General features: G+C 39.1%; 1 protein-coding gene across 1 annotated transcript in view; it reads left to right on the top strand.

Annotated features, from left to right (window-relative positions):
- Positions 1-21,329, top strand: part of LOC111867352 (DNA repair endonuclease XPF) — a gene marked incomplete at its 3' end in the record, with an annotated part of 73,984 nt that overhangs the window by 48,974 nt on the left and 3,681 nt on the right. The window contains 8 exon segments of the mRNA XM_023857130.2: positions 687-867; positions 4,931-5,083; positions 9,061-9,174; positions 10,594-10,742; positions 13,065-13,234; positions 14,994-15,151; positions 17,135-17,389; positions 18,602-18,778. Of these exon segments, the coding sequence (XP_023712898.2) occupies positions 687-867; positions 4,931-5,083; positions 9,061-9,174; positions 10,594-10,742; positions 13,065-13,234; positions 14,994-15,151; positions 17,135-17,389; positions 18,602-18,778 (1,357 nt within the window).

The following is a 21,329-nucleotide window of genomic DNA, read 5'->3' as shown; positions in this document are numbered from 1 at the left end:
GAATGAAGTGGATGACGAATCTATTGGGTCAGACTAGAGTGCAGTCACGCCTCCGCCCTCGACCTTGAAAAGACCACCAGTGAAAGAGCCAGCAAATCGTCTAGAGGGTGGCTTGAAAATTCACAAAATGGTCCATGTTCCTAACAGTAACAATAAGAAGAATGGTGCCCTGAGAAAGTGTCGCGTGAGTGCTAATTACAAGGTTAGAAAAGAAACAAGTATCATGTGTGCAGGCTGTGGTGTGGCTCTCTGCAAACTTTCATGTTTCAATGTTTATCACACGAAGAAAAACAAATAAAGAGGTGTGGAAAAGCATTTATTGCATAAAATATTGTATTTTAATTAGTTCCTAAAAATTTCGTTTTTAAAAACCAATTTTTGTTGAAGTTGTTTAGGAAAAAGTAACAACATGCATTTTAGCAACATAAGGTTTAAAGGGCCTGCCAGGACAGGGGTGGGATTTAAATACCCTTCGCGCCAGTCAAAGAGTTAAGTGAAAGTCAACTGTATTTTCTGTGATGTAAAACTATAGTCTGATGCTAAAAGGAAAATTATTCTCAACTATGAAAGATAAGCTATCGATGCAAATAAGAATTGTCATGGCATGCATACATTACACATATTTCTTGTGTTTAATTCTAGTTTTATTTTTTAAGTTGTATGATGCACTGATGAATCTGTTGCAGAGAGAATGTGTACTTGGCAGGAGGTGTTCTGTTTGTGTCATCCCGCATTCTTGTGGTGGACCTGCTCAAGGGCAGAGTTCCTGTCTCACTTATTACTGGATTTCTTGTATGCCGTGCGCACACAGTACTGGAATCATGCCAGGAAGCATTCGCTATCCGTCTGTATCGTCAAAGAAACAAGGTGTGAAAGTTTTATATTCAATAAATCATATGGATGTATTTTCATTTCTTTTAATAATAAAAACAGAAGTATACTTTGCACCTTGAAAATTTTAAGGTAAAGGATGATACAGTTTGGAGTGTAATGTTTTAGACAGCGGTCTTCTTTTATGTTCATTTTATAACTGCGTACATGACGTGGAGTATATGTTGAGCACTTGATATTTGTATATGTGGTCAAGAAATATTTTCTTTTGTTGGAACCTGAAGGTACCTCACCACATTTACAGAAGACCACCACTTAACTAGCTCCTGAACCGTTCAAATACACCTCACATCTTTGTTCATTAAAATGTTCAATTTTATATTAACATTGTATGATTTTCTCTTACATTGGCTCTGTATGCATATTGTGATATAACTTTGTCTTTCTATGTCATTCCTAAGTAGCGTACCTTGTATTTAAAGGATACCTTTGCCGTTTATCATTGTTTTGTCTTGCTAATGGTATTATGTAGGAGTTGGGATTCTCACAGCAGTGGTTATGAACTTTCTGTTTTATGTGATATAACATCAAGCACTCTGTTGAAGGTCAATCAGTACTTCATGGGAACATGTTGCCTCCATCTTCAGGGTTGAAGAGTAAGCCAAGCAAGAAACCAGCATGAAGCAGGCAGCATGCAAAGCTAGCTTGTTGTCCTTCATGCTGGTTTCTTGCTCTGCAAAGTGAAATGTATGTGATATGTATGTTCATGCACTCCTAAACATATTCAGTTCAGAAATTCTTAACTCAGATTTCATAACAATAGAGCTGAATGAAAACGTGTTGAAATGCTGTTGTTTCAGAACAGGGTAACTCATATCACCACATAGAAACACTAAAATACCCAAACTTCCAGTGTCTGGAAAGTAACAAGCTGTGACCTATTTGAGAACAAAATAACAACATATTTATTTCCTTGAAATTTCTTTTAACTTTTCATTTTCAACTTTTCAGTGTGCTTCAGGCAGTTATTAGCATGTAACATTTTTTAGAACTTTTAAATTGTAGTTTATGAATAAATTCAAGATCAAATTTTAAATGTAATGACCTTGAATTCTTTGGTGTGATAATACACCATTTCAAAGCAGTGCTTTAAAACAGTCCCAGTTTCAGCTCTAGCATTAAATAGAACCAGAGTTAGAATCAAGTTTGTGATCACTGATGGGGCAGATTTACCAAATTTTGAAAGTTCTAAATGAAAGTATCTCCTGAACCATTTCAAATAGAGTTCTTTTCTAGTTGGTCATATTAGTTGGCCAGATTTCCTTAAAATCAGAGTAGATAAGGTTGTGAGCTGTGTTGATTTGGTATGGAATGGCCCATTAATAAAAAATAATTCACAACAATGCTTCTATGTTTTCGAAGTTGTCTAGAAATATAAATCAGGTCTTCTGTAGAAACATGTAATTTTAGAGTTGGTAACTAATTGAAAACCCTCAGGTAATTATTTTTTGTGTCACAGTATATCAGGAAATTAATGTGTTAATGTAAACATTTTGTTTGAAATAATAGTGGAAAGTTATTGTATGGACTTCTAATTTGAGATTGAAAATACTAAATATCTCAAAACATATTAATCTGATATTTTAATCAAGTGTATTTGATTTGAAGATGTCTGTCTTTTGAAATATAATGCTGTATAGCCCACTGAAAATCAGCCTCTGGTTTGGGGGAACATGTTACCTCAATCTTCAGGGTCAAAGAATTAGCCAAGGAAGAAATCTGCATGAAGCATGTAGCAAGCAGAGTAGGGCTTGGCTTATTCCTTGATCATGAAGATAAAGGCAATTTGTTCCTCAGAAATGTCAGTTGACTTTAAATAGATTGCATGTCATTATATCCCAGAGGATAGAACTCTTTATAACGACCACTGTGAGAACCTCACAATCTTCATATGTATGAAGAAAGCAGTCTTCTGGGATTTGGCACCGTGTATATGTGGTGTTAACCGACGTTTCGGAGGAACGTATCGCCTCCATCTTCAGGGTAGAAGAAAAAATATAAGAAATCTGCAAGCGGAGAGACCGTGAGAACCGGTAAAAGCAGACTGTGGAAAGAGAAAGAAGTTGCTTGGATTGTATTGCATTTATTACGCATTCCAGCACATCCATACAAGGCTGAAGCCATTGGATACAGAAACTGTCACACCACAAGCTTGCTAAATCAGCAAGTAGTCAACAGAACAATGTGTATAAATCCACAGCAATAAATCGTCCATATTAAACCCCTACACCTCACTGTAACTACATAACCTCCCTTGTGTAAATAAAGTATAATACAAAATTGGAACATATATATGAAAATAGATCAAATAATGGGTCATAGCTAAACAAGAAACTATCCCTAATTAAAATATTCATCTAAAGTGTAATAGGATTTAGTATGTAAAAAAGCACTTAAACCTACTCTAAATTGCTTAATATCATGGATTAACTCGTATATTTAAAGGTCTTGGTGCCCAGTCTGATGAATATGGTGGATGGGGGAGAATTTCATATCGCAAACTTGCAGCAAGTATTGTCGTAACATGAACCGATGCGTTGTCGTGAAGAAGTTGCACACCTTTTCCCAGTATTCCTCATCACTTCTTGATTTCCTCCTGTAATTTTCTCAGAAAGTTCCAGTAGTACTCGCCAGTGATGGTGACGCCCTTTTGCTCATGGTCAGTAATGATGACACCCTGCCGATCCCAGATCATGCTCAACATCACCTTTCCTGATGATGGCTGGGATTTTGCCTTCTCTGGTGGCGGCAAGTCTGCGTGTTTCCACTGCTTGCTCATTTTCTTTGTTTCAGGGTCATAATGATAGACCCAACCTTGAGTTTCTTTGAGAACCTGAATTCTATTGAGCCAGATCTGAAAGTGTAGTCCTTTGCTGCCATTGCTGGGTGGTTTGAATGCTTTAAAGGCAAGGATTCTGCTTCTCCAAGTGCCCCAGTGAGTTGATCTGGATGGTAACTGGTTTGTTCTGGAAGCGGATACTGAGTGCAGTGTTGTCTCAGTGCAAGAGAAGGTGACCCCAAGATTTAAAGCTTCCAAGGATCATTGCATACTACAGTTAGTTGAAAATATTTGGAGATTAAAAAATCAATCCTACAGTGGTATATCATTCAAAAAGCCCTCAGACACTCAAACTTTTATTCTAATAAGAAAGCGTGGATGACAAGAAACTTCTTACCTTGCAGGTGAACTCCTTCATGAATTTAAGGCTTACCCTCCTGGATAATGCCCCTGAACACCCTCAACATATTTCTGACGTTCATGAGAACGTTAATATAATGGTCCTACCTCCAAACACCATATTTCTTATTCAACCAATGGAACAAGGTGTTGCTGTCACTTTTAAAAGTTTTTGTTTTCTGAAGACGTTTGCCTAACTGGTTAAGGACACACAACCAATGCTGAAGACCAACTTTCTGTTAAAGATTTCTGGAGAAATTTTAACGTTGAAAAGGTCATTGACAACACTGGAGATGCATGGGCAGAGGTGTTGCAGCCCTGCATGAAGGCGTTCAGATAAATATTTTGCCTGCTGTAGTCACTATCTTCTGTGGCTTTGATCCTGAAGAGGAGATCGGCAGTTCAAGGCATGCTGTCATTGATGAGGCCAGAACTGTTGGTTTTGAGGTTGTAGATGAGGCCACTATAGAGGAATTGTTTCAGCCTCACATGGAGGAGTTGGGCAATGAAAAAATTTTGGAGCAGGAGAAAGAACTAAATGATGAAGATGAACCATTTCTTTTTGAATATCCTCTGCATTGAGTCCTTTTGCCCACAGAAAGAGTGCTCTTCTATAGAACACTCCTTAAGCATGGTCACCATTTTGACTACTGAAACCAACCTCTGAACATGCACATGCATGTCTACTACCTAGACTCTCATGAAGCTGGACTGTGCTGCTACCTAGTGATACATGTAGAAAACCCATTACATCTGTTTTAATTCCATTTGTGACCTATTTACTGACTCCCTCATTTCTGAATTTTAATAGCTGTATTGTGTACTTAAAAATGGTCAGACCATGCTCTTTTTCCTTTGCAGACTGGTTTTGTGAAGGCGTTTTCATCCTCACCACAAGCATTCACCATTGGTTTCTCCCAGGTGGAACATACTATGAAAACACTGTTTGTGCGCAACTTGTACCTTTGGCCACGCTTCCATGCCACAGTCAATGCCAGTTTGGAGAAGTTCAAGGTGACTTATGCTGCTTACAGTTCATTTTCGTATTTCTTTTTATGGGATGTAAACAGGCATTGCTCACAGTTATGTAAGGTTTGAGTAAAGAGAGGTGCTATTCTGAACCATATCTTCAAATGGCATTTTGCATCTTAAGTTCTGTATTTACTACTATATACAACTAAAAAATATCACTTAAAGGTGTTATTGTGATAAGTATCTGAATTGAAGTTATAACTAGTAAACTCAGAGGTAGCAAATTTCAAGTACAGTAGTGAATAATACACTGTAGCCATAAGGATACTGAACTTCGGCTAAACTTCTGACAGAAAAGGTGCCATCATTTTGAATCACTCTACTTATACGAAGTAGGGGCCCTGAATATTAAAAATGTTGCAGTACTGTCTTCTCAGTACTTATGTGGAATGCTGTGTCCTAAGAAACAACCGCGTAAAACTATATATATATATATATATATATATATTATTCTCAAATGTACAGAATAGCTGTGAGGCTATGTGGAATGTCGATGTTAAGTTTGTGGGCCCTGAAGAGGGGCGTTTGTTCAAACGTATGGTGTTCAAAAGTTTGCTGGCACTGAAAAGGGCAGTTTGTTCCACTGTGCGTGCGCTAGTAGAATTTGCTGCTTTGTAGCAGACCAGGTCTTCTTTACGGCCATTCAGCTGATCTGGCTGGCTGGTGATGCGGTACTGCTTGTGCCAGTAGGAACAGCTGCCTGTGGTGCAGGAGCTGACAGAGCCGTTGTCTTGGCGTGGTTGCTGGAGAGCTGCGGCAGCTACGTTAGCTGTCTTTGGCGCAGTGAAGACGATTGAAGAACTGATGACTGATCGCTCTGAACCAAATGTGATCACTGATGATGCGAGTTTTGAGCTCCGCCTTTTAAACCATGCTTGTTGGGCGGAGCTAAACTTGCAGTTGTGATTGTGAGCACTGGTTGGCCAGCGCACGCGATGATCTATAGGTGGGCCCGACAGCAAGTGTTGTATAAATACGAGCGCTGGCAGCAATGTGCGGCAATGTGACATTGACTTGGCTTGAGCAGAAGTTGAATGCTGTCTGTTAGACCGACGAAGCTGCGTGTTAAAATGCGGGAGGTTCCCACACTTAGTTTTTGTTGTAGTTGGTGTGGTTTTATGTGTTTTATGCACACATCACTTACACTCCATAGTATCTCATTTTACAACATGTTTTGATCAACAATGTGGTATTGTTAATGACTTAGTACACTGCTAATAATAATGATTAATAATCTTAGCAGTTGGCATGTCTTTAAAACATGGCTTCTTTGGTTGAATCTTGTTGTGTGTTCCAGATATATAAAGTGCTCAGATGAACGGTATCCAAAATAAAAAAAAATATATCTCGGAAAGTAATTGTCCAGTTTATGTCATCGGAAAGGAAAACCCTGTAAGTTTTTTTTTCATGCCTGGCTTATGCGCATGCGTCGCCACAATTCTGCCACTATGTTAGGAATCACTTGGACAGAGTGATGGCTGGGAGGTAGATCGGCAGAAGTGGATCAGTCGCTTGACCTCCTAGGTCGCCAGATTTAACCCCACTGAATTCTTTCTTGTGGGGTTATGTGAAGAACATTGTCTACCAGGTTAAGATCAACGACCTACAACACCTGAAAGCCCGCATAAGGGATGCTGTGGCTGTGGTAACACCAAACATGCTGGATTGTCTGGATATTTGTCATGCCACCATGCGAGCCCACATTGAAATTTATTGAGAAAGTTATATACTCAGAAGAAACTTTGATAGTTTCCTTTCGTAATGGTGTAACCCATAAATGTGTATAATAAAAGTTTTCTGAGATATAATTATTTTATTTTGGGTACCTTTCATCTGGACATCCTGTATATAATAATTATATTAGACATCAACACAACAAATATACTCAGTTTTAATGTTTTACAATTCGATCTTTATTCCTGCTAAATTTTTCGGTCATATAAGACTATCTCAGACAGTTATATATAGGAATACGTATAGTTATCAAACTACCAATATGGATCCATGTCAGTGCAACGTGTCATATTGTATACTAACATAAAATTTTTGCCTGAAGTTGGTGTTGCAATTAAAGTAGAAGATACAAAATAAAATAAAAGATAAATATAAAGAGTATACCATATATCAAGATTCATAATGTGTTGAATGTATTATGGAATATTAAAAATAGCAAAAGTATTTTTAAAATATTTAAAAAATATATTATTTTTTTGGTAGATTAAAAACGTGTATGCCAACTTAAATACTAATGTTCCAATATTTTTAATACTTCGTGGATCGGCGATTTAAATATTTAAATCACCCTGGGGACCGGCATTTTTAAACCTACTACCCTAACTTGTGCACTGTTCACTTTAAAAATTTATATAAAATTTCCTAATTAATTTTATGAACTAAAATTTTTGGAGAACACTTTCCAATGCTCCAAGAAGTGCTTGAGAGTGTGATATTTCTGGAAACATTCCCCTTTGTGAAGTGGCATTACAGAGAACTTGCAAATGTAGACATGCTCCTTTTTTTGTGAACTGTGGAAACATGGCATTGCCTAGAAAGATGCTTCCCCTTGGAATGTTCACTCTTTACAATTTTCATGAGGATATGTTTCCGCATATCACCCAAGAGTTGCCCTGTGGGATCCAAATGAGGCTTACATGGGGTGGGATTGGATGGGCACAGTCGCACTAAGTCTGTGTCTGACTCTGGTTGTGCCGCCACCATCTGGTCTGTAGCCCAGGGCTTTACCACATTCATCAGAAATGCTTTGTATTTCAATTTGAATCAGGGTTTAGATTTTTGTGATTTTTTAAGTTTTTTACTCTCCCCGCAATGTTAGTCACCGCAATGTTATTACCCCCATTATCGTTATGGTCACTTTTACTGTCTGTGGCCACAAGTGGGCATAATTCTTTGCTCTCCCCTGTCACTGCTGCTCTCTCAAACACCATAACTACGCATCTCACAAGGCAGGTCAGCTGGCTCATCGGAAAAGAATTTGTCCTTGTCCATACCCCAACACTAACTACTGGCTGAGACATACAGCTTGAAGAGCAACAAAGCGTTATCGCTTATAGTGGCTTAAGAAAACAGCAAGATCAACTTACTGACAAGTAAGCGAATATTCCAGAGTTTTATTGCGCCATTGCGTGCAAGTTGGGTGGTGCCAGAGAGATGTATAGCGTGTTGCAACTTATCATTTTTTAAAAACCTGTTAACAGGAGAACGGTCTGCCATGTTTAAAAGCGAAAAACCTTTTAAAGGGTGGGCGGTCCGGAAAGTGTTAATATCCCATAATATATTCAACACATTATAAATCTTGATATATGGTATACTCTTTATATTTATCTTTTACTCGTATTTTTATTTTATTTTGTACCTTCTTTAATTATAACCCTAACTTGAGGTAAAAAATTTATGTTAGTATATAATACATGTTGCACTGATATGGATCCGTATCAGTAGTTTAATAACTATACGTATTCCTATATATAACTGCCTGATGATGGTCTTATATGACAGAAACATGTAGCAGGAATAAAGATCGAATTGTAAAACATTAAACTTAGTATATTTGTTGTGTTGGCAGTTAACATAATTCCTATATATATTTAAGACATAGCATCAATGTTATGCATTGAACTAGCTCTATCAATTGAGCCCAACTGAGTAGGTTTTCAAGAAAGCAGTCTTCTGGGATGTGGAACCATGTAGATATTGTGTTAACCGACGTTTCAGAGGAACGTATCGCCTCCATCTTCAGGGTAGAACAAAAAAGAAGAAATTCCACATGATCAGGTGATAACAGACTAATGTCAAGTCAAATTTCAGGTTTTACCTGAAGACAAAGACAGAATCCAGTCTCCAAAACGTGTTTTTAAAAATAAACAGAATGGTTTTTAGATAAAATCAAGATGATGGATAATATTCAAAAACATAATAGTTGTATTGAAATTTTCTTGTAGCCACAAGTTGTAGAGCTTCATGTCCCGCTGACACCAGCTATGTTAGAAATCCAGACGGCAGTGCTGGATCTGATGAACTTCACTGTCAAGGAACTCAAACACATCAACCAAACAGTGAGTGATACCAGTGTCATTCAGTTTTGTAGTTCATAAAACTATCATATTAAGTGAGAAATCACCTGTTTTTTCTTGTGACTAATGTAACTCTGCTCTATGTGATGTTGGTCTGTTGTAATAATTTTGTAAGAGAAGGTAGGTGGGCTTATGGTATTACCACATGAGTAAGTCCCATCCAAATAAATTTCCAACCAATTGACAAATACTCTTACATGTATATACTGTAATTTGTTAAGTGACTGTACATGGGGTTTGGATGGGTAACTATTTTTGAAGTTATAAATTTTAACTGCAAGCAATTAATACACTACTGCTAATCTACACACTTAAAAAATCACTGTCGTTCATACTGAGTCTCAGTCTGTTATGGCCCTCACTAGTATTTACTCAGTTACAGTCCCAAACTATGGAGATTTTTCTGCTGTCGTGCATATGCCATTGCCAGCTGGCTTCCATCTCACAACTAGCTCATTGTGTCAACTGTTGACTCTCAACTAACTAACTAACTTGTCCAGTTGATGATCTGTATACGACTTCATCATGGACTGCAGAGAAATCACCGCCCTCAAAAATTCCTCCACTGTTGCATGCATATCCATTGCTGCAGAAATGTGAGTGTTGTGGATGTTCAATTAAGAGTGTTGACAGATGATGGCTTGGTCCTCATGTTCCAGTCATCATGTAATAAGAGAGTATGGCAGTCGAAGTTGGATGCTTGGAAAGGAACACATCGATGTAAGCGATTAAATACAGTGTGTTGTGTCTGTGTCTATATTGTGAGGAATATGACCATTGCTAGACAGTGGTTCAGTAAACACGTTATGCAGTCAACAGTGGAAGGACCTCTGTTCCTGGGTACCAAGCCACTAGGCACATATCCGCCTCAACAGACCATTGCTATGAAACTAACACACATTTCGAAGTAACAGATAAACACAGGATATAATAGAGGAACTGTTCAAGGGGTGGTCTCTCTTTGGTTCACCCAGAGTTATAAAAGAGACTTCATTCGTGAATTCATTCGCAGTCATTCATAAGAGAATTCACTTGAGTTCATTCATCCTTAGTGATTCATAAGTGACAGATTCGTAAATCAGAACCAAGTCAGTTGCAGTAGAAGAGAAGACACTTGTAGTCCAGTAAGGAATGGCGAGTCTTAGGCAGTCATTGCTTGTGGGCTATTATAATTGACTGTAATTATAATGAAGTGCCAGTAAAGCCAATCATCCAATCAGAAACCAATATTATCGGTCACGAAACTTCTCATGGCAATATACTTGTGTAATTACACTTTCAACAGTCTTCATACAATATATAAAACAGGACCATCATATGGTATTTTGTAAGAATTTATGACTGACAGCCATTGAGTAAGATAGTTGCCTGTAATATATTGTATTGATTTTGTTGTTGCAGCTGGATACAGATGAGCTAACCGTAGAAAATGCTGTCTCCAAGTCATTCCACAAAATCTTACAGATGCAACTGGATCCAGTCTGGCATCAGCTGAGTATGAAGACTAAGCAGCTGGTTGCTGACCTCAAGACTTTGCGTCATGTGCTCACGTAACTTTTTCTCCATATTTAAGTTTTCTTTTCCCAGTTACAGCAGAAATAATATAATATTGATATTGACTGATTATTTAAATGGTTATCAAAAATTGACTTTCATTATTGCCACTGCTACAGTATTCCTAGGTAATTCAGAATGTTATTTTAAAGTGGCTGTGTGTGTTGTATTGCTGGACACACATATGTCCAGCAATAGAATGCATGCAGCCACATAAGAAAATACATCATAAGACACAGTATATACACAATTAAAACATAAGAAGAACGACTCCCATAGCGGATGAATGGCGTTACACATGAGTTTGATATACGACATGTAAGACGATAGATCTTAACAAGTTTTAATATATAAATTTTATTATTGAACAATGACAAACACACATTTTATATCATTTTATAAATGGACACTTGATGGCGGGCAGTGCAATGGTTTAACATGGTTGATACACCTGAGGATGGCAGAATGATGCCGGAACATGTAGTGTGAAGTGACAAGTGAAATTGTATGCACTAAAAGATGGTGAAAATATATACACATTATGGATATGAATCAGTGCAATAGGACCCTAAAATACAACATTATTAATGGTTATGAGACTGGGATGTTCTACTGGCTGCCACCAAACGAGACATTGGACTTGAAAGGGGATCCTTCCAGTGGTTGGAAGAATTCTGAGGAGAGGATGACAGTTCTGTTAGCCTGTAATGCCAATGGGACTGATGAACTCCCACCATAAATTAGTGGTAAGCAACATATCATTGCTTCAGAACGTTGCCCACAAAATATGTAGCTAACAGAAAAGCACTGAATACACAGGACAACTTTACTGACTACTAAAGGCTATTAGGTGCCAAAATGAGTTCCCAAATATTATACACTTCATTGATTTCACTTTTTGTTGACCCATGTGCTGCTCATCATCGAGACACAAGAATGAGGAAATTGTGTTTTTTCCTCCACACTACAGCAGCAATCTCCAACCACTTGATCAGGCAATAATTAGGTCAGTCAAACATTATTACTGCAAGCAACTTGCAAGAAACAGTATTTCTAAGATTGATCACAAGTGAAAGTAGATGTTTTGGATGCACTACATTTTATTGCAGATTCATGGTGCTCTTTCACACCTACCGCAATAGTGAACTGTTTTCAGAAATGTGGGTTCAGTTTAAATCAAATCAGTGATGGTGAAAGTGCAACAGAACTTAATGTAACCAAAGATGACTAGGGTCAGCTGAAAGCAGGTATATCATTTAGGATAGTGCAGGCAGTATAGTGACTGGCTACAGGCTGGATGACTGAGTTGGAGTTGGGGTCCTGGTAGGGTAAAGAATTTTTTCTTTTCCACCTCGTCCAGACCAGCTCTGAGGCCCGCCCAGCCTCCTACCCAATGGGGACCAGGGTGTAAAGCAGATGGTGTGTTTAGTTGACCACTCACCTCCAACTTGTGCTGAGGTCAAGAAAATGTTGATCTAAACATCCACTCTCCCATACACCTTCATGCAATAGTGCTTAATTAGTTAAGTACAAGAACAACTTTACCTACTTACCTTACCACATCCTGTGGTCATGATATTGTTAACGTGTGAGGTGCATACTTTAGAACAAATGACTGATGAAAAATTTTACATCTGAGGTGGAGGTGGAGGTGGAGGAGGAGGAGGAAGATGATGGTGAAAAAGTGAACCTCCAGCAACATTTTTGTCAGGAGTGCTTTGGCACTCTGAGGAAATACTGTATGCAGTTTGATGCTGATGATAGCATGATGGATACCGTCAGTACAAGGTGTACAGGGTTCAGCAGGAAGCGAAGAAGCAGCAACTTGCTTTAATGGACATGTGGAAGAAATGAACTAGACTGTCTTTTTATTGTAATACATTAAACTGGGTTACATTTTTAATGTAATACAGTATTAATTTTGTGTATTAAGTTTCAATAGCTACATAAATTTTAATTTCCTTGATTTGACATTAATTTTAAATGATCTCTTCAAAAATCCAGGTTTCTCTGTATACTGAAGAGATCAAAGTGGTTGTAATCGGTTTTAACATATAAATGATACTTAATTTTTTTTGTGCCATACCAGAAATTCATTATTGTATCTTGTTACCAATCAAATTTAAACGCTTGTTATTAGAGTAAAGCCTTGATCAAGTGGGACAGTATGAAATATCAGTTTATTTGTTACATTTTAAAGAAGTAACTCCAGTAATAATCTGTCAGTGTTCAATTAAAGAATTGGAACTATATTTTGTTTAATAGCCTATAAAAATTCTCTTTTGATGTAAATTGACTTTGGTTCACAATGTTGACAGATACCTTACTAAATGTGACTGTGTGACATTCAACACACTGGTGAACTCACTGCGAAACACTGAGTATGCAATGAAGAGCTCGGGCTGGTTACTGCTTGACTCTGCAGAGACTCTGTTTCTTGTCTCGAAGCAGAGAGTGATTGGGAAAAAGGAGATTGACAGTTCGTTAGGTTTGTACATATGTAACTTATCGCATACCTTGCTGCACCTCTGCTTGCTGTCTGCTTCTTGCTGCTTATTTGTTTTATCCTTCCATCCTTGAAATGGAAATGACGATCCTTGCAGGTTCAATTCCCAATGAGGCCTTTTTTTTTTCAATTGACCTAATCCTTCCAGCCACAATATTGCCCCGGCGGTCAACTTGTCCTTTTAGAGAAATGAGTAGCTGGAATTTTCCCAGGGGTAAAGGGCATCCAGTGTGTAAGGCTGGAAAACTCACAGCCAGCTGAACAAAATTGGAACGAATAATGGAATGCCTGGTGGTGGCCATAGAAAAGATGGATGCCAAGGAAATGACAGTGGTGAAGAACTGCAAAAAGTAATGCTGGCAAAGTTACATGCCCATCACAAAAGGATGATGGTCAGGATGGACTCCCAGCTATAGAAAATGGAAGCCACGGTGGATGTCTTCAAAGATAGATTCATGAAAATGAACATCACGGATTTGGAGACTGATTGAGAAAAGTTGGAAGATATAGTGGAGCAGCAGGGCGTTCTTAAGGAAAAGGCTACGGTGAAAACTATTGGAGCACCAGAGGACCGATATGGGGACTGGCATCTACTAACCATAGCGTGCTGCTGACAGCCAAAGAGATGGAGCCAGGGCAGTGGTGGGTCCTGGAAGAAATTGGCTGCCACCCATAGGTGGATGACCATGCAAGGGACAGGATTGGCAGGTACCAGGCAGGAACAATGTTGTACGAGGAGCACATAAAGAAGGGATGTTAGGCGCAACTGGAATGCAGCAAAGGCATAAGGGACCAAGGTCTGAAAGGGCAGCTATGTCTTGGAAGCAAAAGGGTGTTCAACAAGACCACCAGGCACTTTCGGACTGGAGGTGGTGAAAGGAGTAGACAGTATTTCCATCATATTACGAGAAGTGAGTGACTGGACATTGTGGATGGGTGGGCCCCTTCAAAAGTGAAAGAATAGACTACCAGCAGCTTAAGAGCCAGAGATATGCATAGGAGCAATGACCAATCAAGGAACTTTTCCCCCCACCAACCAGAAAGAAATTTTAGACTGAGGTAGATGGTTGTATACCTGAATCAGATGCATCTTATCAGGGAATCACTCAGGACAAGTGCCCTTAAGGAGAGATCAGCAGGAGTAGTTTGAGAACCAACCCATGTGGAAGGGAGATGTGGCCGATCACAGATGTCATAAGCACAGCCCACAGCAATATAGCATGTAGATGTGTTGCTAGTAATGACTATGTAAACAGTTCCCTTTGCTAGGCAACAGATTCCTAATATGCACCAGTGGACTAAATGGGAAGTGGCGTTCTCTACACGGTCTATGTGACAGCTGTGTGACACAACAATGAAAGAAATGTTGAAAGTGATGTTTTCTCTACATTCCTGCTGAGGTGTTCTAAGCAGGACCAGTCTAGAGTGTAGTTAGTTGTAGTCAATCAAAAGAGTAGGAGGTTGGTGTGAGATTTCCACCAGCCTAGGAGCTAATTGTTATAATGTCGCTAGCTAGTAAGTCTGTGACCATGGAAGCTGAGGGAGCTACATCATTGGAAGTCATTATCAAATGGTGAAGACAGCAGACTGAGAAAACTTAGCATGTGCTGTATTGAGCTGCTGCATGATGATGCTATAGTTACTTTGTAGTTTTGATCTGTAAGTGTTGAGTAAATCCAATTACCAATTCAAATCCTGTCTGTAGTCACTCAACATGTGACAATATTGAAATGTTTTACAGGTGTGAAGCCAGAAGTAAATCCAAAATGGGAAGTGTTATCTGAGATCTTGGAGGAAGTGGATGGGTTATCAAAGCAGATAGTCAAGAACGATCCATTGTACAACAACAAGGTGCTCGTTCTTGTTGAAGACTCACGGACATGCACCCAGCTTAAGCAGGTAGATTTGTGTTCAGACGTCAGCATGATTTTAATATTATCATCTTCAGGGTAAGTTAGCTGGCATGTTCCATGTTAGAGGAGTCTTCCCTGCATCTTTGTATTTTTATGATCCTGTGGCCAACTGGTTTATAATGACTATCCATCTGACTTCCTCTGTGTGTTATGATTAATACACTTTTGCACTGGCAAGTAAGTAGCTCTTCCAAGCAACCCCCATCTTGGAGGACCAGGAAATTTTGCTATTCGTATTTTGATCAATATTCTCATCACTGCTGCACTCTTGCACTTTAATGGCAAAAATCCTAACACAGTGTGTGATTTTGAAGTCCTCAGCATGCATGTTGGGGGCACGCGGTAGTGTACTTGGTTGAGGTATTATGCTACAAGCGGGAAGGGCGCAGGTTCAAGTCCCGATTAGGTCATTGGATTTTTTCAATTGACCTAATCATTCCAGCCGCACTATGGCCCTGGGGTTGAGTCAGCCTCTAACAGAAATGAGTACCAGGAATATTCTTGGCAGTAAAAGGCAGCTGGTGCGTAGAGCTGACAGCCTTGCTGCCATTGTATAAAAAATATGGGAACCTCAACATCTTACAATCCTGTTGGCCTCCATGGCCTCTTACAGGGATACCATTATTTTTTTTACACCATGCATGTGAAGGCATCTAACGAACTCCATGGACCGGAATCCTTTTTGAGGATCTGCCAATCTCACAGCTGCTTGCAGATTTCACAACATTTCTTGGAATCTGAGGGTTCATTACTGTTTTCGTAAGAGTTCTCCACTGGTCCATATCCTGAGACAGATGAATCGAGTCTCTACCACCCCATTCTGTTTCTCAAAGATCCATTTTAATATTACCATTCAAACTAGGTCTATATCTTCCTAGTGGTCGCTTTCCTTCTTGGTTTCCCACCAGAATTCTCCCCAATGCCCTCCCCACCTCAGCCTCCTTGACTTGATCAGTCTAGTTATATTTGGTTAAGGGTGTAAGTTATGAAGCTACTCATTACGCAGTTTTCTCCACCTTTCTACCATTTCATCCCTCTTTGGTCCAAAAGTTCTCCTCAGAACCATATTCTCAAATACCCACAAACTATGTACTTCCCTTAATGATGGAGACCAAGTTTCACACCCATGCAAAACTACAAGCAAAATAATAATTCTGTATATTTTAGTTTTTACATTTTTAGACGGCAGATGGGAAGACAGAAGGTTCAGAGCTGAATGATGTTAACAGTATTAGTAGTCCACACACACTGGCAACCAGGACATATCAACAAACATGTGTCGGTGAAAAACAGAAAGCAGAACACAAGAAAGAGGGGTGCCTTGACACAATAATCAATTCTTCATCTTTCTGGAAGTTTTTTCAGAGTTTTTAAAAGTAGTTAGGTATTAAATTTTAACAGGCACCAATATTGGTTTAAATGTTAGACTTTTTGGGCATACAGCCCTTGCAGGCTGTATAACAATAAGTACAGTGTAACAATTTTGTGAATCATCATATACTCCTGATGATGGTGACCTGTGACGCTGCATTGAAGACTCTATTCTGTGTTTGTGTATGGGCAGGCATGTGTATATTTATCTGAATAACATCTTGCAACATTAGTACAATGAACAATTTTCTAATTTCATTTGAATCAGGAATCAATAGCATTCTTAAATATGTATTCAGTTGATATCTATAATGTTCATATCTGTAACCAGAACCTCGAAACTCACAGGATGAAAATCTGCTTTTTCTTGGGCATTCTAAAGTATAGAGATTTCCATTTCTATTTTTGTGGTATAATGTACATATTTCAAAAGGTCCTTATTCAGGGTAGCCACTACTGATTGATCATCTGATCCTTAAGCACAATGGGTTACTGTAGGTTGTGGTGCAAGGGCCGAGAAGGCCCATCCCTTATTCATTCTTCATCTGATCATTGCCACACAGTCAGCAGTTGTGTTCATTTATTTTATGTGTTATAGTATCTAACAACTGGAACTCACAACACATTGCGTCTTCTCTATGAGAAAGAATTTTGCTGTTCTGTAAAACGAAGTGCTCCTCAGTCCTCAAAATCGTCTAGCAAACCCGCTGAAGCCGTGGCAGTGCAAGATGAATTGAGAAGTGAACTGCAGGATAATGAAGACATTAAAGACAGTTATACTCTTTCTCAGAGAACAAGATCAGATTTGGAGGAAGAATCCGGAACAAAAGCGCAGTATGAAGAATGTAATGAGGTATTAGTCTTTCAGCTTTATCAGCAAATGAAGTTTTTAATATTCAGATGTTAAGCATTTTCTAAAGCAAGAAGGCTAAGTTCAGTTCTTAGCTGAGGTGAAAAATTTTGTGGTTAAAGTAAAAGATAATATGAAAAACTTATTTTGCATATCTCCCTTTATATGGATGAGAGCAAATTATTTATCATAAATTAATATCACTCCTTCATAAATGGTTGAAAGGATATTCTTATATATTTGATCAAAACTATCTTCCATGTACTAGATGGATGCTAGTCACATAGAATGAAGTATTGTTTGTTATATATGTCACACTAACCCTTGTCAGCATATCAGTTTTTAAATACCCTGTAATTGTTATTATTTCTATTGTGAAAGCATATACACAGTGTTCCATGGCATATTGAGAACTTCAGGAGTGTGTTCTGCAAATCATTTGGAGCAAAAAATGTCCCATAAACTATAGGTCGATTCAACGCTAGTATCAAGTTAAGCACTAGTGGAGTAAGCTGAAACGTCTACAACTTGACCAAGTTCCTGCTTATACATTGTCTAGCCAAGTGTGGCTCTGTTGCATTGCAGTGCAGCCACACTCAAAATGCTTAACAGGTTTACAAATGAAGAATACACAGATACGTGTACATTTTGTGTACAGTTTCTGCAGTGGAAATGTTAAGGCTGCTGTGGTGGATACCAGCAAGAGTATCCACTCTACAAAATTCCACATTGCAAAACATTTGAGAATATGGGGTGGCATGAAGTTGAGAATGTATCGTGGTAAACCAGACTGAGATAACATACAATGGCAACATTCACTTGCACAGTTGGCAGCAGCATGCAGGCTAAAGGTGGGAATTTTGAATGTTGTAATAACCATGAAACTTAATTGTTGATGATGGTAATAAAGGTGAGTTCAAAAGACTTTTTTATTCACTGCTACACTAAGCTAGTGCTTGACTTGATAACAGTATCAAGCCAGCATGTGGTTTGTTAGGCACTTTTTGCTTCAAATGACCAGTAGAACAGACTCCTGAAGTTTGGAGAATATGTCATGGAACATTCTGTATTATTACGAGTAAATCAGTCCAGTACTCATTAAAAAATTGTCTTCTTATTTGCCTCTTAATAGGCACAACAGAGTGTGAGGTAAGAGGAAGTATAGTACTTGAGAATGTCTTTGAGAATTTCATTGTTCAGTATCCTTGTGTTCAGGTTGAAACTGAGAGTGGTGATAAAGAAGATCCAGTTAAGACATTAAGGCCACTTATTGTCCTACAGACATTTAAGAAATATGGCGACCCCCTTGCATTATCGAGGACTTTGCAAACTGTTGAGCCCAGATTTGTCATTATGTATGATGCTGACATGGCTGCTGTGAGACATCTTGAGGTAAGAATGTGTTTTAAAGTTTATGACTTGCAAGATAACATTTGAAATTGGAAAGCTGAGATCAAAGGATTGAGTTACCCTAATTATAATTCATTTATTCTTTGATACTAGGGAATTTGAATGTTCATTAACACAGCAAAAAATAGTCATTTTCCTATCTATGCCTGTGTCTCATAAAGGATCTATATCATCAGCGTTTCCCCATCAAATCATTGGATCTGTTACTTTCACAGGGTGTGCTTTGAGCTCATTCCAGTCTCATTAACTCTTTCGCTCCACATTTAATGGGGGAGAGAGAGAAACTCTGCATATATATCTGTGTGTGTGTGTGTGCGCGCGCGCGTGCGTGCGTGCATGTGTGTGTGTGTGTCAGGGACTACTGCACTAAAATCACACAGTGAGGAATATCTCACTTTAAACAAAATTAAGATAGTCACAAAAATGTGTCTTATGCGGAGCTTGTGATTGGTAACTGGATTTATTGAACACCTATCTCATAACTACAGGTAACTATAGCAGCCTCACTGATTTACACCATTCACAAATTACTACAGCACATGGTAAGTCCCAGTCTCTTAGAGTCTCTACTGGTTGTTGCTTGGTAATGGCCCTCAGTAGTAGAGATTCTTCCACTTGCATATGGCCTTGCTCAATGTCAACTGGCTCACAACTAGCTTGACCAATTGCTGCACTGCTGCTGGCCCTCCCTAGCACAGTGCAGTTCTTCAGGTCCTGTGAGAGTCATACCATATTTTTCTCCGCGTGCACAATTGTTCATCCTTGCTATATAGCTTGGACTTGAACCTCAGAAAACACTGCATAGCTTAGCAATGACTGAGCGGTTTTCCTGTTGTTGCATGTGCATTCATTGCCAGAGAGGGGGTTTTGCCTTGCTGTTGCATAGCAACGGCCGTCTGTTCTGGCTCCATTATTCTGACCTTCAGCTTTTATATCAGAATATATTGTCAGGTGATGAAGTGACTATGGATGGTGTTTGGATTGGTAATTGGATTTATTGAGTGCTTATAGAACATAACTACAAATAACTATAGTGCTAACACTAATTCACACATGCAGCAGCTCACTACAGCACGTACTGAGTCTTCTCAGTCTGCCGTTTCTTCGCCAGTCACTGTTTGGTAACGGGTCAGCAACTGTCTCACAACGAACTAAATTCTAGACTTGTCCTCCTTATAACACCTTGGCACAAGCCACATGGGAGACATTGCTTCCAAGAGTTCTTCTGTTGTTCCATCATGCAGCTGTTGCATGGGTTGTGTACAGAATGCCACTTCCCATTTAGTCCATTGGTGCATGTTAGGAGTCCTTTGCCTAGCAACGGGCTTTGTTTACAGAAACATTACTTAGCAATGCTACATTACTCTTTTCTTAAGGCTCTTCATCTTGAGTAGCCTACAGGCGTACTTCCACTTCCTTTCTGAGAGCTCTGCTTGTGTCATCTGTGATCGGCCTCTCATTTTTTCCCTGTGGCTCAATTCTCATGATGAATACTCTCCAACTGCTTATACTGCCCCCTTCTAAAGGCCTCTCATCCTGAGTGGTTCCCTGATATGGTGCAAGCCAATCCAAGTGTACCACCATCAGCCTCAATCTAGCATTCCTTTCCAGTCAGTGCAGGCAAAGGTTCCAAGAGTGGTCGAAGATCCTACATCTCTGGCTCTTAAGCTGCTAGTAATCTCGTCTTTCATTTTTGGAGTGGGAGCCTACCCATCCACAATGTCCAGTTTACTCACTTTTCATAACCCAGTGGAAATACTGACTACTTGTTTCATGACCTCCAGTCTGAAAATCTGCCTGTCTCACAACTCTACACTCCTCGTGCTTCTAACACCTCAGAATGGGCCACATAGAATACACCACTTCCAACAGTTCTTCTATTGTTATGTCACACAGCCATCATATGGACTGCATGGAGAACGCTGCTTCCAAGTTACATTCCATTAGTGCGTGTTCACAATCTGTTACCTGGCAATGAGCACTGGTTAAAGATTCCTTACCTACCATTGGGTCTATATGCTGCAATATAATGATGAAGCAGACCAAGTCTCTTTTCTGCTTGCTTCTTTTTAATCACTATATCAATTTCTTTGATGGTGCTTTGCAGTTGTCACAATTTAGTTTCTGTATGAAGAATCTTGTTGTCTGTGTTGTAACACCATGTAGTTCAGAAAAATCTTGATGTTATGAAGGAGCATTGGTTTGGTTGAACTTTCTTCCACTAGTTGTGTTAAGCATTGAGCACACTCTANTCCCACGCGAAAAGCACACACGACACCTCAATTGCGAAGTATAGCAAGTCGGCCAGTGATGTGGTTTGGCCTTCTATAGTCGAGATATCTCCCATAAAATGGCAGGGGTTCGACTCCCGGTCGCACAGTCCGCGCGTGATGATGTTACATAAATTACATTTTTAAAGTAGTAAATAATGTTGTACTTACGTAATTTTTGGCCACCATCTGCATGGAGTGTCCGTCTTCCCACCTGTGTCATCTGCCGGAATGTTGCCTTCGTGTGGAATTCTCAAAAAATC

This window comes from Cryptotermes secundus, unplaced genomic scaffold, assembly GCF_002891405.2.
Source record: "Cryptotermes secundus unplaced genomic scaffold, Csec_1.0 scaffold65, whole genome shotgun sequence".
NCBI classification, from domain to species: domain Eukaryota; kingdom Metazoa; phylum Arthropoda; class Insecta; order Blattodea; family Kalotermitidae; genus Cryptotermes; species Cryptotermes secundus.
Note: the sequence above shows the minus strand (reverse complement) of the source record. Positions and strands in the feature narration are given on the sequence as shown.